This window comes from Leptosomus discolor, chromosome 14, assembly GCF_034619465.1.
Source record: "Leptosomus discolor isolate bLepDis1 chromosome 14, bLepDis1.hap2, whole genome shotgun sequence".
In the NCBI taxonomy this organism is placed as follows: Eukaryota; Metazoa; Chordata; class Aves; order Leptosomiformes; family Leptosomidae; genus Leptosomus; species Leptosomus discolor.
This window is the reverse complement of record NC_141404.1, coordinates 4,693,096-4,719,747: the sequence shown is the minus strand read 5'-3', so window position 1 is coordinate 4,719,747 and position 26,652 is coordinate 4,693,096. Positions and strand designations below refer to the sequence as shown.

General features: G+C 43.0%; 1 protein-coding gene across 2 annotated transcripts in view; it reads left to right on the top strand.

Moving 5' to 3' along the window:
* The window catches only part of FOXK1 (forkhead box K1), a 48,085-nt gene extending 22,116 nt beyond the window's left edge, over positions 1 to 25,969 (top strand). The window contains exons 2-9 of one of the 2 annotated variants that reach the window (XM_086473022.1): positions 4,585 to 4,782; positions 15,277 to 15,433; positions 16,721 to 16,867; positions 18,637 to 18,830; positions 19,993 to 20,159; positions 20,897 to 21,178; positions 23,055 to 23,279; positions 25,534 to 25,969. In XM_086473022.1, coding sequence (XP_086329148.1) covers positions 4,585 to 4,782; positions 15,277 to 15,433; positions 16,721 to 16,867; positions 18,637 to 18,830; positions 19,993 to 20,159; positions 20,897 to 21,178; positions 23,055 to 23,279; positions 25,534 to 25,754 — 1,591 coding nt within the window. In that variant the 3' untranslated portion in view covers positions 25,755 to 25,969. Of the gene's footprint in view, positions 1 to 4,584; positions 4,783 to 15,276; positions 15,434 to 16,720; positions 16,868 to 18,636; positions 18,831 to 19,992; positions 20,160 to 20,896; positions 21,179 to 23,051; positions 23,280 to 25,533 lie in introns of both variants that reach the window. The other variant, XM_086473023.1, reaches the window with a different exon arrangement.
* Positions 25,970 to 26,652: the final 683 nt, after the last annotated feature.

Genomic DNA, 26,652 nt, shown 5'->3' with positions numbered 1-26,652 from the left:
TCGCTCGACCTGCATCTCGTCACCGTAACACAGATGCTACTGGTGCATTTATACCCACAACATTCAGGAATAGCAGGATTTCATAAATCACAGCAAGATAAAGTAGACAAAGATGGTACTGACTTGCTGATGACAACGCATGTGTAACAGTCTTCCAACTTACTTTTCTGGTTATTCCCTTTTGCATAATAAACTGGAATGATGTTTATATATAACATAATATATGATGTTTTATATATATATTACATAATATATACATATTCCAGGGGGTTTATATATATATTTATATATATGTTTCATCTTGGCTTTTTCATGAGCTGTCTTCTCCATTTTGTCACTGTGCTTTTCCACAGTGTAAATGTAAAAAACATAAATCCAGCACAGTTTCCTGTCTCCTTTTAAAACCTTTAAATAGCCTTTTCTTGCTCTTAGGCAGCAGATCTTAGCAGAAGTCATTTGGTGTTGAATAGCACTCGGGGTGCTCTAACAAAGAAATCGGTGACTGTAATAGCTTCTATTGAACCTGGTACTGTGTTTTGGCAAATGCGTCTGTTTCCTTTGCATCTGTGATTAAAAGGTGCTTTAAGCAGGGGGAGAATTTGTCTACTTCTTATAGTTGTGTGCAGAGTCATTTTGTTGGGTTTTGTACCTAACCATTTTTTTAAAAAAGTCTGCTTTAGGGGTGACTGTTTATGTAAAGTCTAGTGTTTCCTAGCACTTTATTTTCAGACTTTATGTAGATTAAATGCTTGTGGTCACTGTCACTGGTTCACCACATGAGGCCTATTAGCATGGGTGCTGTGTTGTCAGTGTGAGGAGCTTGTCCAGGAAACTTGGAAAATCGGTCTTGTTTAAAATAAACAAAATTCTAGCAACATCTCATATATCACTGTAACCATGTGTGGCATGTACACTCCTTCCCTTCCTGTTGGTCTCCAATGTATATATAGCATGCATTCAGTGAGTGCTGTGGAGTCTGCAAACTCAAGCCTGCAGCAGGGAGCCAGCAATCCATTTTCTTTGACTTCTTGTGCTTGTAATCTAATAGGGCAAGACCTGTTTCAATGTAGTTTATGGAAGCTGGGGTGTGTGTCTGTGTGGTTTTTAGTTTTGACACAAACTTAAAAAAAAGCTTTCTATTCTCACTGTCTTGCAAGGCATCCTAGAGAAATGGAAATCCTTTCCCCCAAGGAACTGATGTATGCAACATAATCTGAGCATGATACATATGGTTTATGTGGCCTGGGATTGCAGGATGTACCTGCTTGTAGCAGGTTAGTGAGTAAAACTCATCAGTTCTGGAACTGAAGCATGTTCCTCCCTGCCTGTACCAAGACCAAGAGATTTTGCAGACCATTAATTTACTTCTCTAATGAACTGGAAATTTCAGAGGTGCTTAAAAGAGTTGCCTCTTGGGCACCCTTGGAAATACCAGTTAACTTCATTATGCTTTTTATGTTGGGTCTAATCTGTGCTTTCAGATTGATCTTTCTCATGATGGAAATGTTAAGCAGTAGTAGTAATTGCTATGCATCTTTGATAAGAATCATGCAACATGGATCAAATAGCATAATTCAGTTTAAATAACTTGAAATATATACAGTAATCTTGAGGAATGCATGTTCAGTTCTGCTTGGGTTGTCTGTCTTGTCCTGCTTATCTTCTGTAGAAGTATAATTCTCATAGGCTTAAGTCCTGCACTAATGTGCCCCGCTCCTGAATAGGACTACCTGATATAATTTGAGTTTATCCTCTTTTGGTTGGAAAGAGGTTAATTAAGGGAACAATTAGAAAAGCTCATTAAGACTGCATTCAAGTTCAGTGTAATGAAAAGTGAGCTTCCTGTGACAAGATGATTCAGAAATCATGCTTTTCTGATTTCTTCCTGCCACAGTTCCCCAGTATTACTGCATGTCTACTGATTTGAAGGAGTGTCTTGTTGTCATGTTTGCATTACTGTGGTGGTTATGATTGAGACTGGAACAATAACATCAACCCCAGGCACCTTCTCACCCTGAGGGAGGGGAGGAGTTCTGCAGGAATTCACAATCTTATTTTGTATTCCATTTCTATTTCTTGTGTCCCAGGTTTTGCAGCACCAAAAGTATAAATTCGGATAAATTACCTGCACCTTGGCTTTGGAGGCAGTGTCAATACTGGAAGCCAGTGCAGATCAGGCTGCAGAAGCCTTCTAAAGCTGTGAGCACCCTTGTATATATGTACAGTCTGATTTTTCTGGGTCTGGTTCCTTACAAAATGGCCACGTACATGCTAGCTAGCATAATCTGTGAAAGCTAGCTCTATGTCCTGGGTTCTGCTTCACTAATTGGGAAGCCTGTCTTTCTAAAAATGAAATCGCAGCAGCCAACAAATTGTTTGCTTGTGTAGTCAGCCCAGCCCAGCCTCTGTTTTTCTTCCCTTGTTCCAGTCTGAGATTGCGGGTAAGTCACATGGCTGAATCAGATCTCTTTGGGGAGGCTCTCATGGAAAAGCAATGTGAGATGGGCCTTTTCAACACGCATTTACTGGGTTAGTTTAGACTTCATATTTCAGGTTGACTCATGATTTTGGAAAAGTGACAGATTTTCTTAAGATTGCCTATAGTTGTGGACCGATGGGACTGCCGCACAGTGTTTTGGGTGCAGGTATCGCCTTCTTGTCTTTGTTACAGCATCAGTAACTATAGTAGAGTTGAGGAGTGAGTTGCACTATCACCTGAAAGCAGTAATATATAGGAGATGTGGATCTTGCATTACAGGATCCTTCTGAAAAGGAAGACTTAAGTGGCAGTGGGATAGAGCTCAGCTTTTCCCTAGTAAGGACTTGAAAAATGATAAAGCTTTGCTCGTGCTGGTATTGAGCTTTAGTCCATGTGATGCTCATTGCAAATGTAATGTGTTTTCTGCTTTTTTCCTATAAGCAAATCCATGTAGCAGTATGAAGGCTTAAAATCCAGAGTAGTGGTTCAACAGCCTTGCTTCAGGTTCACCTCAGTAAGCTGTGTGCCTGCTGCTGGCAGACACTGCAAGGCATGGACACTCTGCTGTTTTGAATTGTGCGTTTGTATTGAGTCTGCAGGGAACCTTGTTTAGAAGGGTTAGATAAACACAATTAGGCTGCATTGCCAGCAATGATGTTCCTATTTAATGCATTAATGAGTGCAGGTGGCAGGACCTCTGAAGTGAATTAAATGCAGTGCAAACTCCTGCTGTACATAGCAGAGCCATTGTGAGTCCAAACCGCTGGATGCTGAGCCAGCTCATTTGAGAGATGAGGTGGGAGATGGGAATGAGCTTCCCATGCCTGAATGATAATTTTACACTCTTCACAGCAGGTTTCTGAACATTACCTTACAGGGAAAAACCCAAGATGAGGAGAGTGTGGTTTTAGAGCTGCAGTAGGATGTTTCTCTGCATTTTTATCGATAGCAGCATTAAGATACGGTGGTCACAAATACGGATTTACCTGCTTGCCACCTTGTTCTGTTACCTGACAGGATTCAATAATGCACTAGTTAAAAGAATATGTTCAGCCTGCGCCAGCACTTACAGCGCTGGAACAACACTGCCACAGTCCCTTCATTTCCTTCTGTAGGCAAGATGCTGAAAGCCAGCACAATTACTGTGCTCTGCTGGCCTTTCCCACGGTGAAACCTGGTTTTTATTTCCTGCTGCTTTAGCCTTAGTATCAGTGAAATGAACCCTGGAAAGCTTGTATTGATTGCACATTATTGTCTAATTAAAGCACAATAAGAAGAATTGCAGAACACTCGCTCTTACAGACCTGTGCCTACCGTAGACACTACAAATTAGAAAGCTTTCTGTTCAAATATGGAAAATGTCAGTGCTTATTTCCTTTTGAATTTTCCAGCATTTCCTGAAGGCTACACTTGTAGATGTGTGATTATTTTCCTAAATAACACTTCTTCCCAGTTCTTATTTAGAGAAGAAATGAGGCCCTATAGGCTTGCAGGGGCCCTGTTCTGACCCTGCTAGCTATAACCCATGTTGTCTAAAGGGAGGCATTTCTAAATGAATGTATTTTAATCTGAAACCTGCTAGATGATCATTTAGCATCATATGCAGAGATATAAATGAGTATTAGTTATACAATACGTCGAGGCCAGTCTGTAAATAGTGAAGTCTGGTCTTACCTGGAGGCTGTTTGTTTCTGTCTGGACTTTATGGCTCTTCTGTTCCATGTTGCTTGTGGCTGGATACTTTCCAGTAAATTTTGTCTTCCTGAGTGATATGCAAGGAGCTAATAAAAGATAAATCTTAGTCCTTGATATAGCAGGAACCCAAGTGTTTGTCATTACAGTTCTGCATCTTGCTTAGTCATTGATAGAATACACGGCCTTGGGGAAGTCACTTAACTTACCCAAACCTTCAGGTGATACATGGTACACTATGATACGTTTACAGAGATTTATGATCAGTAATTCTGCCTGGGACACTGGGCAGAAAGATGCTATAGAGAATGGTGGACTTCTATGCTACGAATGAATTGAAGATTCACCATTTGCATACAAAAACACTTAAATATGTTTAGTGAAACTGACTTTTCCCTTTCTTTCCCCTACAGATGTACTTTCCGATTCCCTAGTACGGTTATAAAGATCCAGTTCACATCTTTATACCATAAAGAGGAAGCAAAAGAGGAAGCCTCATCACCTCCCCTTCGGCCACTTTACCCTCAAATATCGCCTCTGAAGATCCACATCCCGGAGCCGGATCTCCGGAGCGTGGTCAGTCCCCTCCCATCCCCCACAGGCACTATCAGGTAAAATGTTAACTATCCAAAGTGTGCTTTCTGGAAACTCCATCTGTGTTCTCTGGCATAAGTCTGCCAGCTCTATTTTAATTGGTATACTTGGTGCATGAAATGTCCCATTAAAAATAACTAGTTAAATATCTGATATTCAAAATGATGGAAGAGTGCTAAATCCTGTGTTACAGCGGCTGGAAGTAGGGCACAAGGGTTTTGTTTAAGAGCTCAAAGGGTTCAGGGGGAACTCGAGTGCCAGTTTCACACTATAGAGTTACTAGTCTATCTTTGGCAGAGGAATTAGAAATATCTATCAAGAGCTACCTATATGCATGGAGAAGAGAAAGCAGGCAAATACTTTCTATGTTAGTTCTGCCTGTTTTATTTTTATCTCAATAATATTCTGTTGTTGCTGGGTGGTGCCGGTGTTATCTGAAGTTAAGGACAAGGGTGGCCAGTGGCACGTGGTTTCCTGGGAATAGAAGGAAATGGGGGTAGGATGCTGACCACGTACTGAGGGGCTGTAGCAATCTGAATGTACATCTGTGTGGGTATCCTGTTTTGTAAATTACCTGATTTGTGATTGTGCAATAAAAATAACCTGAACATCAGGTTACTGTCTGGAATATTTTCTTTCTTTCTCAGCAACGAGTTGATGTTAACGGAGTTGCAGTGTAATCTTTTTTTAAAATTAAAGCTGTTACTTAAAGTATAATAAAACTTCTGAAGTGAAGTAAACTCATGGTATAGGATGATGTATGGGTTTTAAAATGTGCAGGCCTCAGAATCACAAGAGTGTACCTGGTAATAGTAACAGCCTTTGGTTTGTTTTCTTGTCTGTACATTTGTAAAAAGGTCTAACACACTGGTATAGCAGTTAGCACTCATTCAGTGAGTAGTATTCAAATTTATGTGGCTGAGAATGACTTCAGTGTCACAGTGAAGCTAGATTAGTTTTGCATAGATCTGGAGGCGCTTGCTTGTTTGGGTTTTTCCACCGGTCTTGCAGAGCTGCACAGATGTGCAGTGCAGATACTCTAGAAAGAGAGGGCTGGAGGTAGCTGTGGCTTTAGTCCTCTGTTCAGACACTGCCTTTTAGTTTATATTTAACCTTCTCTTTTTAGATGAAGCTTGTTGCTGGGAGGGGAGGGGGATGGTTTCTTTGCCAACATATGGTAGTTAGTTTCCATTCAGTCATCTTGCGCAAAGCAGCACAGTGTGGTTTGTGTTACTAACAGAGGCTGTATCTTTTGACTCTGGCATATGCCTGCAACTGATATTTGACTCCCCAAGAATGTTTCTTTTGCTTAAGGAGAAAGTGGAAATAGTAGTGTTGAATTGTGCTCAGCCCCTAACAGAGTGTTTACTAAGGGTGATTAATGATTGCATCCGTTTGTCTTGAGCAGAAGCTAATCCAGCCAAGTCTTCAGAAAACCTCAAAAGACATCTGAGGTTTCACTTGCCAAACCCCTTTCGTTTCCGAGTTCCTCTTGCAGAGGAGGGGCTGACACTTTTGTAAACATCCCTGCTCAGCCCCTTCAGCCTTTCCCTCTCCCCCCCGGCAGGGTCTTGCAGCGCTTGTACCCTGCGGGCCAGACTTCGGGAAGTGATGTGGGTGTTTCTGCCTGAGAAAAAGAAGGCTTTTCGGGGAGCATGTAGCTATGCATTCTGGCCATCTGGCTTTCAGGGCAGCTCTCTGCTATCTTGGTGGCTTCACAGTCGTGAGTGAGGCTGGTACACTGTCCTCTCCCCTTTCCCAGGGACCGGTCTGGGATGGGTGGCAGGGGCTTAACGTGTGACCCACACCCCTCTCCCATCGCTGGCTTTAGGAGGTAGTTGTGTGAGCTGGGATCTCCTCCTCCCTCTCCCACTTGTAGTATTTACTTTCCTAATTTGGTGCGTTTGCCTTGCTCCTCCCTGATTGGCCCATGGAAAATTATTGCAGTTTGGAAATCCTGGGCAGGGTGAAATTTCCTTTTGGGAAAGTGGCTTCTGGCCCCCTTTTCCTGCCTCTGCCCCGGTGCGGGGCAGGGGCTGTACCTGCACTCCCACTGCCAGATCCAGCCCTGCCCTCCTGACCCCCGGCCCGGCTCTGCCTCCCTGTTTACATTACAGCTTGCTTCCCTGCAGGTTCCCCCCTGCGAGCTTCTGGGGGTTTTTCCAGCCTATTTATTTTCCTTCTGCAAAGTGCACTGCCTAGAGAGGGAATGAGCTTTAGTTAAACAAAACCAAACCTGCCACCCTCAGCAGCTTTGCAAAGCAAGATTCCTGCTTACTCCTAGGGAGAAATGTCTGCTGTTTTCTCAGCTAGGTGTTTTATCTCCAGGAGGGGCCATTTGTAGATGTGTTTTCAATGCTGTTGTACAGCTTTAAGGGAGAATGTTGGTTGGCAGCATGCTGTGAGGATTACACACAGGCATGGCTTATTTCTTCCTGCTTTGAGTTCAAAATTCCTTTTTAAAAAAGTCAGACTTGCATGTTCCAGAAAGGAAAAGGCCACTGTGGTTGTAACAAATGGGTAGAAGCAGCCTGCCGTTTTACACAACATAAGAAAGGGCAGAGTAGCACCGAGTGTCTTCTCAAAAGATTCAAGGCATTGAAAAGTTGTGTGAAAATCATGTGTAGTTTGGTTAAATTCAGCTCTACCTGTTGGGAGGTTTAACTGATTCACAGTTTCAGGAGTTAAGGGACAGTCTTTCAGTACATGGCTTTAAGGTTCTGCAGCTTGCATTCGGAGGATCCTCTTTGTGTGACACTGGTGACACGAAGTTCCTCACCTATGCTGCAAACGCTTAGCTTTGCCTGGTTTTGCTGCAAGTCCCTGAAACCTACATGAATGTGACTCTGTATGTGTTGCAATCTAGTCCCCAGAGTGGCTTGTGCTTGCATTATAAACAGATCCACAGAGACAAGGTGTGATGTAGGAGCCTATTCCTGGTCTCAAAAGTCATGCTGAGTTGGAGTTTAGAGTTAGTGTTTAGTTTTCCTTTTATTATCTTCCAGTTGGTATTAATGACACTGTAGTAGTAACTTAATTCAGTTTTCCAAGTAGTGTCTCTATCCAGGACTGCCCCTCAGGGTTGTTTTTTTTAGTATTTATGAAAATAAAGTAATTTCTCTGTACATGCTTCCCTATTCTAAACAGCAATTATGTTCTCACTGATACATATTTTTTAAAAAGCTACAATAAAGAAATACTAAATGTTGTACTATGGAGGTCAGTGTTGTTGTTCATATTTTACAGCTGCTACTTCTGGCTTATCTCTGCACCAGAATGTGTGGGCTTGAACACTTTGTACTTGCTTGTTTTTTCACTGAAAGGGCATGGATAGTTAGCTCGCATACAGTCTTCATCAGTAAAAAAAATTCTTTGACATGTAGGAAGAAGAGCCCTTAGGGCCCTGTGAAAACCTCTGCTTGAAAAGTGTCAGGTGAGGTTCTGTGCTAATAGCTAAGCAGGTACATATTTGTGTGTGGACCCCAATTTGTGTTTTAACTATTAGTACTTAATGTGCCTGCCCGTGTTTGGCCATTGCTAGAAGGGTCAATACCTAGTTTACAATTAAATTAATGGTATGAATAATGAAAGAGCAGCTGGCATCCTTCTGCATCTTTTGTTTTATAAGCTTGATTAGGAAACCAAAAGATATGAGCAGAATTGCCGTGGTTTCATAAGCTATATTTTTTTTAAACCTTATTTCCTTTTTTCCATATTTTCACAAGGCAAAATTAGTTCAGTAACATGTTGCATGGTCTGATAGTGGATTACTCAGAGGCCTGCACTCCAGGAACTGCAGTTATCTTGGTGTAGCCACTAGCTTGTTTTGTGGCCTTTAACAGGTCGTTTAAATTCATTGTCTGATTTTTTTTTGCATGTATAGTGTAATTACTACTTTCCAAGCGTGTAGTAGATAAATTGTGTATTGAGCTTTTATTCCATAAAGCATGGCACAAGAGCGTGTGTGAGCCGTGTAGTAGATGTGCAAATATGCTTAGTCAGACTTGGCTTGGCAAAAGGGAGTGCTTTTTAAACAGGCTCTGGAACAGCCGTACAACTCTGTTTCAGAACACTTGGGATTTAATCTGAACTTGCATGTTTTCTCTAAAGGTGTGTTGTGGGAAGCTGAATGCTTTTCAGTGGATGCATTCACTCGCTGGAACAGGATTGCATAAATATTGCCTGCTCAGTTTCATTCAGGCTTTCCTTCTTCCTAGAGCACTCAGCCATTTAACTGAAAAGCTGGGGAAGAGCTCCAAGGCAGGTTTTCTGCACGCTCTTTTGCATTGTCTCGGTTATCCATTACTTCCTCCATTCGGGCAGAATATACAGCTCGGGTAACTCCCACAATTGGACAGACCAGTGATTATTTTTAATCACCCTTGTCTCCAAACCACAAGCCAACTAGTGTGATGCATATACATCACATAAGAAAAGCAACAATCTATATTCTGGGCCTTGGGAGTTCCTGTGCATGTTTATTTCAGATAATGGACCATGTGCTAGAAGGAGGTGTGCCAAGCCATGTGCTAGAGGAAAGGCTGCAGATGTCACCAGCTACATGAGCACTTCCTCTTCCCTTGATCAGTATAAAATGTTCACTGAATCCACAGTCAGAGTGATCTCACTTCCTCTGAAAGAGGGGAACCACTGGAGCACAGACAAGTAATAAGAATTTCAACTTTTGCGAATAGCTAACTTTCACTGGCTTGTTCGACAGCTTTGTTTTTCTTCGGCATTAGGCAGGCAGGGTAGCTCTCGGATTTCTCCCTTCACATCAAAATCCAGCTTGGTTTGGCAGTCTCACCACTTGTGATTGTTTCTGAAACCTGTCTGAAACCTGTAACGTGCAAGGACTTGCCTTTCTTTGAGTTACTGTTTTGGGGCTAGGCCGGGGAAGGAGAAAGTGGCAGAGGATTCTCACCCATTATTGTTGATTGAGTGTATCGTGGAAATGCTTGTTTTGCAACCCAAAGTGCCGTACTTTGGCCTGATTCTTGCTTACTGCATGTAAAAACTGTCCCTATATGTTTTGGTGCCCCTTTTTGCAGGCTTATGAAATGGAATATAGGGGTAGCCTGAGGTTTGTGGCATTTCTCTAACCATAGTCCTTGGGTGCAGGGCAACACACCTCCAATTTGCATTTGGGGAGATGACTGGGGAAGATTTTAAGAAATGGGGATTCTCCCTTTGTACTCAATAGGGCCTGTTAAAAAAAAAAAAAAGCCTATTCAGACAGGAACCTGTGTGTTGTCAGTGTTGCCAAGGTTGTAACTCTTATCGCTGCTATGTCTCTTGTACCTGCTCCGCAAATGTGCACTTAGGCATTTTTCAAAGGCGCTGCCCATGTGCATACCGTATCTTCAACCACAAGGTTGGAAAGAGGTTTTTTCCTCTTCAGCAATGCAGATTCCAAGTCAGGTGAAGAATTTTGTGAGATCCCAGGTAATCTTTCCTCTCTATCTTGGAGAGGATAGGTGCTTTAGCCGTATACCTGGCTTAAATTCAGCCTCTATAGCTTGATCCCTACAGATATTTTTCTTGCAGAAATGAATGAAATTAAATAATAGGGCAACTTTCCTGCGTTCTTGTACTGCCTCTTCTTCTGGGGAAATTGGCACTGGAGTTTGGGAGTGTTTCTGTTCCCAGCTTGTTCATAGACTTGTAATATGACCATAAATAAATCATTTAACCACTTGTTGCTTCATTATTTCCGCCACCACCCCCCCCCCCTTCCCCCACCCTGACTGTACAATGTGGCTAGTATTGAGAGAGCCTGGAGATTTTTACGTAAGAATCTCTGTATGTGCTCAGGCAACAGATCCCTCTAGCCCAGTACTCTGCCTCAGACTGCTATCTTTGGGGTAATATAAGAATACAGAAGACACAGAGTAATGCTAACTTACATGCAGTCTGCCTCCACCATTGTCTTGGGTCAGGGAATGCCTTGGAGCAGGGACTTCCTGACCATCTGTCTAATAAAGCCCCTGATGGATTCCCAGTCTTCCTCCTTTCCCCAAGAACTCGTGTAATGGCCTTTTGCATTCACATAGACTTTTAGCAGCAGCCCTTGTCTTACAGCATGTCGTTCCACAGTGTAACTACAAACATAGAAGCTCTTTCTCATGTTTTGGACATGCTGCTTAGTTTCATTTTTTGTTCACCATCTCTTCTATTGGAAGAGGCCAGAAGCTGAACATCTCCTCTTGGCTTTGTTTTTATAGGCTCTATCACCTTGCACCTCAGCTGCTGCCTTCAACTCTGTTTCCTCTATGGAATCTGTTCCCTATCTCTGATCATCCTAGTTATCCCTGTCAGTACCTTTTCTGCATCTGCTGCATCCTTTTTTTTTTTTTGAACTGAGACGAGACAAGCAACACACAGCATCCTGGGTGTGGACACACCATGCACACAGTGGTACATTCTATCTTTGCACTCTGATTCTTTACTTAAATCAAACTGATTTTGGATGTTCTGTCCAAACAGAAATACTTAAGTTGTTCGTGTTCTCCAGTAGCTGGTGTTTAAATATTTAATTGTTGCTAGAAAGTGCTGTGAACTTAAGAGGCTAGATTTCATGTTGGCAGGAGTTGAAAGTGACTTGTGATGCTACAAGGGCCTGTTACGTTCTCAATAGCCCGGAGTTAAGCCCTGTGTTTAAAAGACTTCTGCCCCTTACATATGCTGCATTCAGCCCTCATCCTTCTGGCCTTCCTGCTGAAGGAAGGGTTAAGTGTTGAACAGAAAACATGCTGCAGAGGACTGAAGTGATTCAGCACGTGGTTGTAGTCTGATTCTAAAGCTGATTTCTCAGTGTGGTTTTTGGGGAACTGCAGCTCAATGGCTGCCTGCAGTCAGTGTGTTTCAAGTTGAGATGCTGAATCCTCGGTGGATATGGAAGATCTCTGGGACTTGGGGCATTAACCATGGTGCCTCGGGCTTAAGGCTGTTACTAGCTGCAGCTGGTTTGCTTATGTGCTCTGTGTGTCTTTTTCAATGGTACAAACCACTTGCTTCCTCTCCAAAACTCTCTCCTGTAACAGACAAGCTCAACCCAAATTAGCTTGGATTGCTTGTAGGCTAAGATTGCCTGCATGGACAGTAAGCACGGATCACAGCAGTAGGTTAGGATGTCTGAGAGCTGGGTAAAATTGCAGACCTGGCTGTGCTTTTCTCAGTAAAAGCTTCCAGTATCAAAAGGGATCAACTTATCCCCAAGTATTGATGCAATATTAGTATCCAACAAATCATAATCACTGTCCCCACACTTGATTTTTGTTTCATAGCACAAACATTTGTTTGTAGGGAGAAGTCTTTGTTCCATAATATTTTTAAAGGGGGTGTGAGTGCATGCAAGCATCCCTGGCCAGCCCCTGGCTCTGGGTGGCGAGGAGAATTCCAGGAACTCCAGGAAACTGATGTCACTGCATTGTGTTTGCTTGTTTTCTTCTGACTGCACTAATGTTTAATTTTAACTTAACCCTCAGAGGGGTATTTTTAGTAAAACTCTTTCTTCACTCCTGTCCCATGTTGGCGGAGGGAACAGATCGTGTCTCCTTGTTTTTTCTAGTAGTCACCTCTTTCTCCCTTCCCTCTGAAGAGCACTCTGATGATTGACTGGGAGCTTGAACACTTAACAGCATGTGTTACCATGTCTCTTCGCCTGGAGGAGCTAAAAATTAGTGTTGTCTGTTCTGTACCCATGTCTCTTGATTTGATTGCTGATCCAGGCTGAGAAGAAACAGGTCTACCTGGACACAAGTGCTCTATTCTGGCAAAAAGATAATACTTCTTCCAAATTTTTAGCTACTGCTGGGACTGTCTCAAGGGACAGCTGCTTCTTTAGGGGACTATCATGTTCTTCAGTGACTATCTACTGGGAGAGGCTGGCTTTTCTAAAAGTTAACAACGCTTTAAGTTGGAGGAGCTTTGTCAGCACTCAAGAGAATCACAGCCCTGCAGGGTAAGGGTTTCTCCCTTAATGGTTTTTTTTGTTAAAAAAAAAAAAAAGGCAAGAGATCATACTTAAAACTCATTATCAGCCTCAGAAGCTAACATTTGAATAGCAAAAACTGGACTACTTGCTTGCTGATCTTGAGGGAGTGAATCGGTTCTTGTATCTGAACTGCATGGGATAATCTTTGAAGCCACGCTAGTTTTAATTATTTATTTAAAATCTTAAAAAAGGCGAATAAATACAGCTCTGTGCAGAGCATGGATTTACTGGAGGACTTTCCTCTTTTCCATATCTTTGACCTGAGTTTTGGCTGCTGTCTCTGGTTTGCTGTTCATGTATTTCTGCAGACAAGGAACAAAATCAGAAAACTGTTTCATCCTATTCCATTGCTAGTCCATGTGTTACAATAATTGCTCAAGTGCCAAACACAAAGATAAAAAGAATTGCTGTGTTTTTGGTTTGTCATTGTTTCATGTATGAAAATGGCTTTCGTTTGTAATTATCCACACATTATAAGAAACGCGTATGTGGAGAAGCTATTGAAAAATGACAGCGGAATAATTAAATTCACACCAGTTCCCCATGTGAATACTAAGACATCAAGAGTGTCTTCTGTGGTTTAGCATTATCCACTTCTAAAGCAGGCTTGGAGCGTGGAATAGCGAACTTTGATTCATTTTCCTTCACAAACAGGTCTCTGCTTTTTGAAAGACTAGGTAAGAAATGCAGTTATCTCTGTCAAAGGGAGATTTGTACGTATGGGCTCATCAACGTTGTATATCTTGCACCTCCTGAAAGCTTCACCGCTCGCTGCACTTCTGAACAGCATCACCCATTAATGCCAAAGATTATCGGTGGGTGCTGAAAGGGTTACCAGGTGCTGTGCAACACTTTTTTCGTGGCTAGTATATGGGAGATGGGTGAGGCTGGGTTTCCTGTTGCAAAGGCTTGTTGTGGCTGAATATTTCTGTTGCTTTTTCCCTCTCCCCTGGCCCCCCCATCCTGTAATTCGCTGCTTTTGAAAGAAACCAGTCGCAGTTGTGCTGAGCTCAGCACTAACAGCCATTTGTGAAGATGCCACAAGGAAAAGCAGCACTTCTCAGTTTACAGGCTGGAATGTGGTAGGAAATGGTCATTCCTTATACTGTCAGATGGCTTGTGCGCCAAAGGTGTTGCCCATTGAGCAAACAAGGGTAGTTGCACTGTTGCCTCTCCGTCTGCATGTGTACGTGCATGTGGGGGAAGCTGTTTAGACAGTCACCTTCTTGAGGAGGGGGCCATGTTCTGTGTTTTTTCGTGCAGCGTTTAGCACAGTGCTCTGAGTGTCAGTTACCGCATTTATTTGCATCAGGGTTAGTGCTCCTATCAGGCATTTGACTGGCAGGAGGATTGTTTATGTCAGTTTTACTGAATTCTAGTTCCCAGCTGTGGGCTTCAATTTGCATCTTTTCATACAGTTTGAACTGCTTGTTTGGCTATGTAAATCTTCTGTGTATTGTTTTGCTTTCTTGTTCACTGTTTCTCAGCTCTTACATAGAGGACGTATGTAATCCTGGGATTTGGGTCTGTCGTGCTGTTCTGCCATTGCACCCCTCGATGCTGGATGGCACAGAATGGAGGAGGCAGAAAAAGGGAACTCCAGATTCCCAGACTCAATCCCTCTCTTCCCATCCTTCCAATCCCACACATCAAAGATGTGTGATCCATAGATAAGCCTTTCTTATGAGTTCTCATCTTGTAGCACTCACTTCTGTGTGCCTGAGTGGTGCTGCAAATTATAGCCACCATTTATTTGTCGCAGTTTTTTATCAGCCTTAGCATGGCTTTCCTGCTCGGTAGTTGTTCCTGTAATGCCATCTTGTGGTGGCCCTGGGACTCCCAATGTGTTTTCCCCATGCTAGCCAGAGCTTCTGTGTTTTATACTAGTGATTGCAACTCCTTTTTGTTAGCTGCGTTTTGTGCTGGGGAATCAAGGAAATACCTGTCTCTAGCTGTGTAGCACTGATCAGGGTATGATCTTCTGAAGCTCGGGTGTTGTGTGAGGGACCTTCATGGCAGATGCCTGCACTGGGTGCTTTAACTATGATACTGTAAAAGAACATAGGCTGTATCTGTTAGCAGAATTGACTAAGTGTTAGTCTGAGTCTAACTCCCTGTGTTACAAGGAGTGGTGTGTTGTTTGTTCAAAAGTTGTAACAGCAAGCTACTTATGTAGTTAGGTATTGATCCCTAGTACAGTGTATGTTGCTTTAAGTCCTGCATTACTTTAAGTGCTTCTGTAAACACAGAGGAGTTGTTTAATACTTTGAGACTTTGCTGTCTTTTGATTGCAGAGAGGGGTGGGGTGTGTCAGGATTTGTAGAAATTCCAATTTTATCATGGTGTTTTTTTCCTCAGTCTGTCTGGGCTTTGGGTAAGCCACAGGGGCAAAATAAATGCAATTTATATCTGCTTTTCAGTGACTTGGGAGCTTTACTGTAACTTAGTTAAGAAATATGTGTCTTGTTCCTAAATGAAGTAACAAATAACTTTTATTTCCTTTTTGCCTCTCCAGTGTTCCTAACTCTTGCCCGGCCAGTCCACGTGGTGCTGGATCCTCAGGATGTCGTTTTGGTCACAACATTACCTCGGATCTGCAGCTGGCAGCAGAGTACGCCGCAAAAGCAGCATCAGAACAGCAGGCAGATGCATCTGGCGGGGACAGCCCAAAGGTTCAGAGAAACATTACTTACCCAGCAGTGCTCACTGGGAGGCTTATTAAGACCTGGCAGCTTATTGCCAGTGCAGGGTATAGTTAAAAGGGGTCTAAGAATACCCTGGCCATAAGGGCACTGTATGTGCTGTCCTCCGGGGTTTGAGACCATGCCTTCAAGCCAGCATCTTATTAGCGGCAGATGATGAATCTGCACACTTAGCTGCCCAAAGTGCTTTCAAGTCATTCACTAAAATGGTTAAGCAAGAAGATTATTTTTTTTGGCATGTTTGATAAATCAAGAACCCATAAAGCCGAGGTGCATTAAAATCCAGAGTCTTGTTTTCTCCTTTTAATTAATGGTATTTTGCAAAACACAGTTGGAGGAGGGGGAAGGAGGGGAAGAAACCAGATCCTTGCCATGAGAAGTCTGTAGTCTGACTTTAAAACAAACACAAAGGCCTGTCAAAGAAGCATTAAATGATGAGAGTAGCAAGTGGAATTTAGATTAAAACTAACTTAGTTATAATGATAAAATTTAATTTTGGTGAGCTGATCTTCAGATCAAAGTTAAAGGTCTAGATCCAAAACCACCTGATTTGGGATTGGGTGGAGGAGCACAATACTAGATGGCTTTTTTGTAGATTGAATTCTCCCTTGAGACAAGGAGGGCTGTTCTTGATGGAGTAATATTATGAAGAGCTGGGAATATGAGATCTGGCAAACAAATTAAAGTTCCTAGAATGAAACAAATCCTGCTGGAGAGAGGAAGGGACAAGATCAAGTTTCATATTGAGCTTGTTGCTGGGAGGAGAGCTGGTAGCATGCTTGCATGAAACCTTTCTAGCAAAGTATAGCTGTAGCTGGGCAGAATTGAACGCTTTAGTTTTAGGAGCACTGAAAGCAGTGAATGTACACTACACCCTCAAGCTCTTTGCGTCCCACTGCTTGTCCTGATCCTTTTCCTTGTGCTGGTGTAAGCACGTGTGGTAAATTCAGTGAGGAATGGAATCAGATTAAAGTTAAGGGGTTTTGTGTGTGTTTGTGGGGAGAGGGAAGGAGATACTTTAATCTGCCTCAGTCCTATAGTCCTGTTTGCACAGAAATGCTGGTGCAAAATTGGGAAGTGCCAGTATAAAAGAGGAGTGAAAGGGAAGAGGGTGATGCTGTTCTTACCTGCCCCTGATGCTCTCTTAACATCTGTGAAAACTACAGCCAAATGCGCTTTTTGAGTTTGGGTTGTTGATATGCTCTAGTGTAGAAATTCTTTTAGTGATTCAATTGCTGTTTGGGTTTTTTTCCATAGGATGAGTCCAAGCCACCCTATTCTTATGCTCAGCTAATTGTGCAGGCTATATCTTCAGCCCAGGACAGGCAATTAACACTAAGTGGGATCTATGCCCACATTACCAAGCATTATCCATATTACAGGACTGCTGACAAAGGCTGGCAGGTGAGTTCTTGACACTGACAAGCTTTTAAACCACTTTGACAAGGCTTATCTGCTTTGAAATGCATTTATTAAAGATTTGGAGCACTGGGAATAGAGCTGCTTTGACTATTCCCAGAGTGAATTTGTTTAGCGTAAGCTAACTAGTTTGTTTGTGGGTGATTAGTTTTTTGAAATACTTTCTAGGGCAATGTAACGTGTTACCATTGGGCTTTCTGGTTTGTAAAACCCTTTTAATGCTGTAGTCATATGTCTTTCACTTTTAATTGGTTTTATTCTTCTACATCCTTGCTATCAGTCTCACTCCTCTGCCCAGATACTTGCCTGAATCTTGCTTAATCCTTCACCTTGTCTTTGGCATGATCTGTCAAAGCAGAGATATCCAACGTAATACTGAGGTCACAGTTTTTAATCATAGTACCTCAAATCATCACAGATGTCTTGTTTTCCCAGTGTGTCAACTGCATTGTCTAAGTCACAGTTTGCGAGTTTTGAATCTCAGAATGGGAACCTGGGGAACTTGAAGCCTGTGCCTTCCTTGTGGTATTAAAGGAAATCTGGCCAGCTTCATAGGGGAGTTTGGATGTAGTTAACACATGCTAAATCAAGCTTGAACATTCACTTGAGAGCTGCATTCAGGGTTCCAGAAACCTCAGCTCCACCTGCTTTCAGGCTTTTTCTTGGCGTCACACCTCTGAAATGAGTGTTGTCATTTGAATATAATACACTAATGCAGCTGGAAAGAGTCTTGCAGCTGCTGATTTCATTGTGTTCAACTGGCAGGAGCAGTACTTCTTGGTGCACTTTGAGTATAGTTGGAATAAATACCTTTCTGCCTCCCTGGCTTTTCCCTGCAGTTCTAATTAATTGTGGAATTCACTTCCTGCCTTAACCTGCTCAGCAGAGCGGCGCTTTGCGAACCAGTTGCTGCATCCTGCTTCAAAGAGAGCTGCATTTCAGTGGAGGGTGAAGTTGCCTTTTCCCTTCCCCTACCAGTGGCGTTGTAAGGCTTCACTTGTGAAGAGCTTGCCTAAAACTGCTAGAGAAGCTCTTGTTCTGTTTTGGAAGTGGAGGAGAAATGAGCTTATGCACATCTGAGCTTACTGAGCCTTTCCCCTAACCCAAAAAATTGTGCTACACCCAGTAAGAGGTGGGCTTTTGCAATGAAAAGGGTAAATAGTCTTGTCAACATTTGGAGAGCTGTACAGTGCTAGACTAGTGCCGCACAGATAATGGATTCTCCCCAGAGACAGAGCTGTCTGAGGGCACGTTGGCTGGCTTGCGTGATGATTACCATGAGATGCAGTGTCCTTTAGGGCATGTTTGGGCACACCGGTGATCGTTTGGCAGGTGAGCAGTTAGCACAAGCTCAGGCAATTTTTTCCGCTTGCCTAGAATAAAGCCTGTCTTTTGAGAGAGTTCTGATGTGGTTTACAGTGATTTCCCCCTGCCTCAGCAAAACCTCTGCTTTCTTTGCTTTCCCCAGGAAAGTCACTGCACTGTCTGGCTCCAGATGTATTTAAGTGATGGTGTAGTACCAAGCAAACCCATCTTTCAGCATGGTTACTAGAAACTCTTGACACATTTCCCTGTTTTTTTTCTTGCAGTTCTCCTGTGACTTTGGAGCTGTGTGTTGAGTTACTTTTTTCTGTCTTCAGCACTGATTATGGCAGTGTGGATTTTATTTTTCCAATCTGTGTGGTGAAACCCACTCTCTTTGTTATATGTTTCCTAATGACAAAATAATAATCTCATTCCTCTGCTTCCTGCAGAATTCTATTCGGCACAACCTTTCCTTGAACCGTTACTTTATTAAAGTCCCACGCTCCCAGGAGGAGCCTGGAAAGGGCTCCTTTTGGCGAATTGACCCTGCCTCTGAAGCCAAACTAGTAGAGCAAGCATTTAGAAAACGAAGGCAAAGAGGAGTGTCCTGCTTCCGAACACCTTTTGGGCCTCTCTCCTCCAGGTAACTTCAGCTTCCTCTAATCTCTGTGCCAAACTTATCGCGAAGAAAACAAACAAAAACTTCTCCTGAAATACAGTGAGCAAACTTTACTTCTGTTTATAGTTTGAGAGCTAATACAGTTAGATGATCCTGAGGCATAATCTGAAAATCGTTCCAACTTCTCAAGTGTTTACCAAAAAATCCAGAGCCAAACTACAAAAATGCATCAAATAACATATCTGTTTTGGCATCACTTCAAAGAAATTCAAAGCAGTTATCACTGGAGTAAGTGTTTTCAGGTGCCAATCTCTCATTTCAGGAAAGCTGTGTTTAGATGTGGGTTAGATCATAGTGGGAATAATTTTCGTGGTATTTAAAACACTCTCCTGTAGGGAAGATCAGGTTGATCATGGTTGTCAGCAGTGAAGCAATGAGGGGATGTTCTATGTAGCTGCTCCAGTCAGCGGTGTAAATGTAAAAAGAGGAGCTGTGTGCAATGACAGCTTTCTCTGAGCCCTGTGGCTGTGAGGATAAGACTTGCAATTCATCACTAGCTGGAACAGTTTCATTAAATATTCCTCCCACACCTCTTTTCTGCCTGTTAAAATAGGGGGGGAACAGGAGAAGAGGTTTTCAGCTGATCAGCTTCTCTATCTTATTTGTCATTGAAGTGTTCAGTTCTTCATGTGTTTGGTGGCCACACGGGACCAGAGATGGGAGCCAAGTGATTGGGGAGGGAGGCACCGGGGAGAAGGGGAAGCGACTGCTCTGTAAGCATATGCAGGGCCGGATGCTTGTGTCTACATTGCATCTTTCTTCCTCTCCTCTTTTCTCTCAAACACTGACAAAGATCCTTTGAGAATGGCGTGAAATTATAAAACTGATCTGAACATGAAGCACTTACAGCTTCTCTGTCAGCAGTGGGTCTTAAAATGAATTGTTAGGCATATTCTGAAGGGTCCAGTTTCCTTCAGCAAGGAATAATTTGACAGTATTTGGTGCCAGAGTGTTGATGAGGTTACGGTGTACCTTTGAACTCTTCCCAGCTAGACTAGTGGGTAGTGTGGAAGAAAGGCTGTGCTTCTGCTAGAGAATCCTGTGCTGGAGATAACTCTTGGTCTCTGCTGCTGTCTTGTGGTTGAAATGCATCTACACTTGCCAACACTATGTTCTGGTGTTTCAGGAGTGCTCCTGCCTCCCCTACTCACCCCGGCCTGCTGTCCCCTCACTCTAGTGGCCTACAGACTCCAGAGTGCCTGTCGCGGGAGGGCTCACCCATTCCACATGATCACGACTTTGGGTCAAAGTTAGCCTCAGTTCCAGAGTATCGGTATTCACAGAGTGCACCTGGTGAGTAGTGGTTGTTTCACAGAGGGTGACTGTTCAGTTGCACCAAGTGCCATGCTGAGGACACTGCAGGTGTGTGTTTCTGCCAGTGTGTCACAGGAGGGTCTAGATCTCTCTCTTTCCATTTCATGGTTAGAGACTGATGATGCATACGCAACTTCAGACCATTTTTCTTCCTGGTCTTTGGACGAGGGGGCAGGAGGTAAAGGCATGTGTAGAAACACATGAGCTAACCTTGAGCTCGGTGGCTCTAAGGAGCTGACAGCAGAGTAACCATGGCAGTGCGTAGCTCGCTCACCCTAATTTACCAGCCTTCTGGATAACATCAGCATGGCTGCGCAGAGCCTCTCTGGTGCTGTGACCAGGGCCTTGGTAATTTGTTAAGCCCTGGTAAGTATCTGCTTCTCAGCTGTGGAGTAACTGGCCTGATGTATAGGATGTTCCTGGTAAAGTTGGAAGGCAAAACTCATTAAGTAAAGCTGCTCTTTTTTTGTGCTTGCTGTGGCTTTTGATCAGAGAAATGTGCTCAAATAGCAAATAAGGTTTTTGTAAGTTAGGAAGAGAAGACTGAAAGTGTTTTGTGGTTTGTTTTTTTTTTTTTGAAGACTTATTTTTTTGGTCCTTACCCCCACTCCTGCCAGTGCTGAAGGACTGAGTATGGCAGATTAAAAGTGCATAGGTGAAATGAATGGAGGCCTTTTTGCCTCTCCTGTTAATGTGTGCTTCTGTCTCCCATCTAGGATCTCCAGTCAGTGCCCAGCCAGTGATTATGGCTGTTCCTCCCCGACCATCTACTCTGGTGGCAAAACCCGTTGCATACATGCCAGCATCCATAGTGACTTCTCAACAGCCTTCGTGTCATGCAATTCATGTAGTTCAGCAAGCTCCCACTGTTACAATGGTCCGAGTTGTGACCTCCTCCGCAAACTCTGCAAACGGATACATCCTCACAAATCAGGGCACGGCAGGAGGAGCTCATGAAGCTGCAGGAGCAGTGTTGGACTTAGCTGGTGACCACCGAGGTAGCTTTTCATGTCCCTTGCTGCTTTGCTAATGAGCCTTGAGCAGGCTTGGGGGGTGGGTGGTCAGACACTGTTTTGCTCACTGGGTGCTTAGCCCTTATTAAAAGACTTTTCTCCAGGTAAATCTTAAACCAAATAAGCACTGATCCATTTGATGTCTCCACAAGTGAGCAGGACAACTGTGCTCCCATGTCTTCTGCGGGGAATAAATGTAACAGACTTTGGAGGCTGAAAAAACATGCAGTGCTCTAAATATTCATTTTATCCCCAGTATCAGTATTATGACTGTGTATTGGTCATCTGGATGTGCTATGGAAATGTGTGCTTTTTCTAGCCGAAAGAGATGGCCTGAGAAAGGCTGAAACTCTCCGCTTCAGAATGGCCTTGTAAATAAATGATTGAGCCCTTCTCTTCTGCAGGTCTGGATTCCTAGAGCAAAGCATGTGCTTCTGGAAGTGCAGGCAGTGCCCCATTAAAGCAATCTTCAAAAACCAGTTACAACAAAGGCCTCTTTTCCTAAGCTGGAAATTCCAGCCTTGAGGGATTTAGTGAGTTAAATATTCTCTTGCTGTGATCTAGACAACACCTTGTCTGCTTGCCATTTCAGAAGGGCTTAGTGCTACAAAATAGGTGTGTGTTATACCAGCAGCAAGACTAGTTACTCCGATTGCTTTTGTATAGGCAGTGGGACAATGGGCCTTCTCTAAGGGAAAGAAAAAAAATGACAAAGACCTTCCTCTACCACAATAGCAGGACCACTGGCATTTTTAGTTCAGCACTGGTTATCCTGCTTGAGTTTCACTTGCATTCTCTAGAAATTCCTGTCTGGATCCCATACATGTTCCTGAAGTGCTAACAGTTGCAGCTGCTCCCTTCTTTCATGCACTAATTCTTGCTGTCTGTTGTTCTTTCCATCCTTGTCCTTCTCTTATTCCCACTCATCCTTTTTTAGTCTCTGCATTCCCTTTGTTTTTCCTGGTTGCTCCATTTTCCTTCCTCATCTCTCTGCTTTCCTTGCCTCTTGTCTCCCCACTTCCCATCAGCACTGCCTGCAGGTCTCAACTTGATGCTTATGTCCCATCTAACTCCACTCTTGTTGTCGACTAATGTTAAAATGGGCAAAGTCTTCTCTTCCTACAGGACTAAAGAGTTTGTGCTTCCTGCCTGCCTTCTCTTCTTTGAGACCCTGGAAGAGTGGCCCTCCTTTCCCCCATGCCCAGCAGGAGGCTGTGATGTATCTGTTACATACCTGCTGAACTTGTCCTGGGAAGTGAGATAACTGTTTGAGAGCACCATCCACCAGCTCAGCCCTCCTTTTTATTTCTTTTTCCTCCCTCCTGGCTTCTCCCTATACTTCCGTAGCTGGCAAAAGCTTGCAATTGTGGGAAGACCTCCTTGTAAATCAACTTACCTGCAAGCCTGATAGCAAGCTGTTGCAGACTCTTTTAGCTCCAGGCATTGTTTAAGATCTTAATGCCTTCTCCTGCTGTATGGTATTGAGAGTCAGGCCAATTTGCCTGTGATTACAAAGTGAGCTATGAGACTTGCAGTGACTTCTGTCCATATCACAGCTATAATATACCAGTAAGGGCAACGATGCTTTTTTAGGACAAAGGGTCAAGTTTATAATCTAGATTCTTTTTTTTTGGCCGAGTGGCTTGTGCTATAGGAAAAATGTTCTTGATATTGATAAACTATATGTGCAATAGAGAATATTTCAGTGTTTTCAAATATTCCTCTCAGACCTTCTGTGGTGCTGAGGTGTTTTCATATCTGTAAGCCTGGGGTATGTATCACTGCTAGAACATTAATGAGAATGAAGTCTGCTCCTAAGCCAGGGTAGTAAATGATTGTTGTCTGTTCTGCTCTTGAGCAGGCATGGATGAAAAGCCAACGATCGCATTTGCCACGATACCTACAGCCAGCCGTGTTATTCAGACAGTCGCCAGTCAAATGGCACAGGGTGTTCCAGGACAGACAGTCACGATCCTTCAGCAGGCAGCTCCAGTGACCATTGGACAGCATCAGCTCCCTGTGCGGGCAGTCACTCAGAACGGGAAACACGCTGTCCCCACCAACAGCATCACCGGCAGCGCTTATGGTAGGCTCTGTTCCCATTGCTTTCTGGTTTTTGATTGCTCTCTGAGCTTAGCACTTGGGTTGTAAAGCTGTAAGGGTTTTCTCTTAGTCAGTATATATCCAGTTATTCCATGTGTCCAGTTCCAAAGATATTCCAATTCTTCAACTTCAGTGGCTGTAATTGTCAGTGGTAGACATCCTTCTGTCCGCCTCTGCTCCCTTTCCCTAGTGGAGAAGTATTTTGCTATCTAGCATTGCTCCTGAAGAGTCTTTCCTTTGCCCTTGGCTGTGCATTTATTGCTACTTATACTCTCTACCTTTTGAGGGTTACTTGCTGAAAGTGTTAGTGATTCTTGTGTAGAGCCTGTTTTCATTTGTTTTCTTCTGACAAACAGCCTGTGCTTTCAGCGTGCCAAATAATAAAATTTCCATGGTGCTCTTTAGATCTTGTGAAATACGACTCCATAGAGTATTAAGAAAATAACACTTTCCTATCTTAAGTTCTTAGAGCCTGAGAGAAATAAGATCTATTTCATCAGGTGAATAAATACAGGATTTTTTTTATATACAGGATATGTTCTAGTCACTTGTCAAGGCTGACTTATAAAATCTCATACTAGCGTGTCTTGGCAGCCTCCTCTTACTGCTTGCTCAGCACCTCAGGTTTTGTTCAGTTGAGGATGACTGGGGATGGTAATATCCAGGTTTCTTACAGCTGTTTCGGTGAGATGCCAAGCACCTCTGCTATCCCAGACTGGTGCTTATGGGGAGTTTGAAATGAAGGGTGCTGGTGGGATTTTGATGGCTTTCATGAAGGTAGGAATGCTTCTACAGAATTTTCTGCCACATCTATTCATGGTATGACCCGGCTTGCACTTGCACTGCAAGAATCTTATTGGAGCAATGAAAAAAGTTATAAGATTTTTATGCAACTAGGATATTAAGATATTAAATGAATCAAATAGGTGGAGTTGCTGCTAGTCAGTAGTAGTGTTTGACTAATGTAGAATCAGACAGTTTATTTAACCTTTTTTCTTAAAGTGTTCTAATCTCACTAAAATTTTTTTAGCTCTCATCAAACTGGAAAGTATTTCGGTTGTATCTGAGGGGGATTTTTTGTAAGTGGTAGTGAATTTTCTGGATGTAAAACAGAGCCTCAGTCTCTTGATTCTTGTCTGTAAGAAGTTAACTTCCCTTCAGCTGCGTAGTTTAGGTTCTCTATGTCACAGAACTGTAATTGGTGACTGCCCTTATCCTTGCCCTGGTTTTTATTTCATCCTCTTGATACTCCACAGCCTCCTTCCCATGCCTTGGTAGAAGTTGCTGGGCTTTGAGAGCTTTTGTTCTGTTTGCTTTGTTTATTTATCCTAGGGCTCCTTTTTTGATGTGCTTAGCAGTGAATACACCACTAATGTTCTGTCACTCCATCCTTTGCAAATCAGTCTGGAGGGCAGAGGATGTGCTGTCTCCTGAGTCCCCTTTGGCTGCCTCTCCAATTGATGCAGAGTCCAAAAACTGCATGTGTTTTGTTTTCCAGGCAGTGCTTTGTGCCAAAGCCAGTGTGTAAGCTTATTCTGTCTGGAGCTAGGAATTGTAGACATTTTTAGAGGATTGCTACTTAAATCGTCTTTTTTTTCTCACCACTTTCATTAGTGGGAGGGTGAGATCTTTTGTCAGTACTGGAATACAAGACTGGGAGCCAGAAATTCCTATGTTCTGATGGGAACAGATTTAGACGTCTGGGATAAGCTTTTTCCTGCCCTTTTTACAAGCAAGATGTCAGTACACTCAATATTTGGATTGTAATTTAGTTTCCCAAGACTGGGTGTTCTTACTGTGCAAACAGGGCTAAAGAGAGCCCTCTGGACTGAAGGCATGGCACACAGATGTTGTAGCTTGTGAGAAGATCTGATCGTAGGTGGCCAGAGAGCTACCTCTCAAAGAGGAGTTGTGCTGTAATTTTAGTGGTATTGATCCTCCCCATCTGGAGATGAGTGCTAAGCTGGCAATGCCTTGTTTGACAGTGGGTAGGAAGAAGGAAGCTCTCATGAAAGGAGTTGTTACCAGTGTGGTAAACTTGCATAAAGCTGAGGCTGGGGGGGAGAGGCAGAGACAAGGCCAGCAGGCCTTTCAAAATGGACTGGAAAACAACACTTGAATATGTGCCAGCTGTTGCATTTGACTGTGGTGTTTTGTTTTCTTGCTTTCTGGAATAGCAAACACTTGTGCTACTTCATTAAATTAATTATCTTTCTCTCTCTTGTCCTACTTCCCAGCTCTCACAAATCCATTGCAGCTTCTTGCAGCCCAGGCCAGCTCGTCCACTCCTGTTGTAGTCAGCCGGGTATGTGAGACAGGGACCGAAGAGACAGCAGCAGCCTCTTCCAGTGAACCTGAAGTCAAAAGACCCCGGATAGAAGAGTCCAGTGCAGTAGTCCCAGCCCAAACTGGAGTCATAACATCTACAATGCCACAAGGACAGGCAACCAGTGAATGAAGAACCGGTGGCAGGAGCTGGAGTGATGCGGGGTGGGCATGGGATGGCAGTATCCCTAAAGCAGCTTTCAAAGAAAACAAACCACAACTGTAACAGCTCAAAACATAGCGACTAAAGAGCTCTTTCTAAAGTCAGATTTTTAAATGGGAGGACAACAGCTGTTAGAATCACAACGTGCCAAAAAGAATGGAAAACACCTCCCAAGAACCCATATCTGGAACTCTGTTCTGTCTTTACCTATGGGATATTTTTTCCTTTTTTTAAAAAAAAAGATTCAAAAAAAAAATACAGACAACTGATTGTATGACTGCTGGGATATTTTTAACTGTCTTTTCCCCTTTTGGCTCCAAGGGGATGAGATTTGCAGTTCAGCATCTAAAGGAATGTAACACAAATACAGTCTGCTCCCTGGAAAGAAAACTCCTCGTTTTTTATGCCTTAATACTGTGCTTCTTAGAGCTTTGAACCACAGGACCGTTTTAAAAAGGCCACCTAAGGCAATCAAATGCTGAAAGATGGGTGCAGTATCTCACAACAACATCATTAAAGAAACATGGTACCAAGCTTAAAGAAAAAGGCAAATGATTTTGTTTTTTAAAACAGAAAAATTCTGAATATGAACGAATGTTTATTTATGTGGAGATTCAGGAGGAAGAGTTACAGGGCTCAGCCACCTGGATTTCCAGATGCAATTTCTCTCCATTCCCTCTGAGGGAGAATAAGATGACAGAGAAACTGTATTAATTTGGTTCCTGTAAAGATATTAAAAACAAAGGGTTTTGTACCTTCAGTGATTTCTTACAATTATTCATCACTTGCTCTGGATAACAGCCAAAGTATCTTGATGACTGAGGGTCACATGGGGAAGTGTCTCCAAAAGGTTCTGTGCATGTTTGAT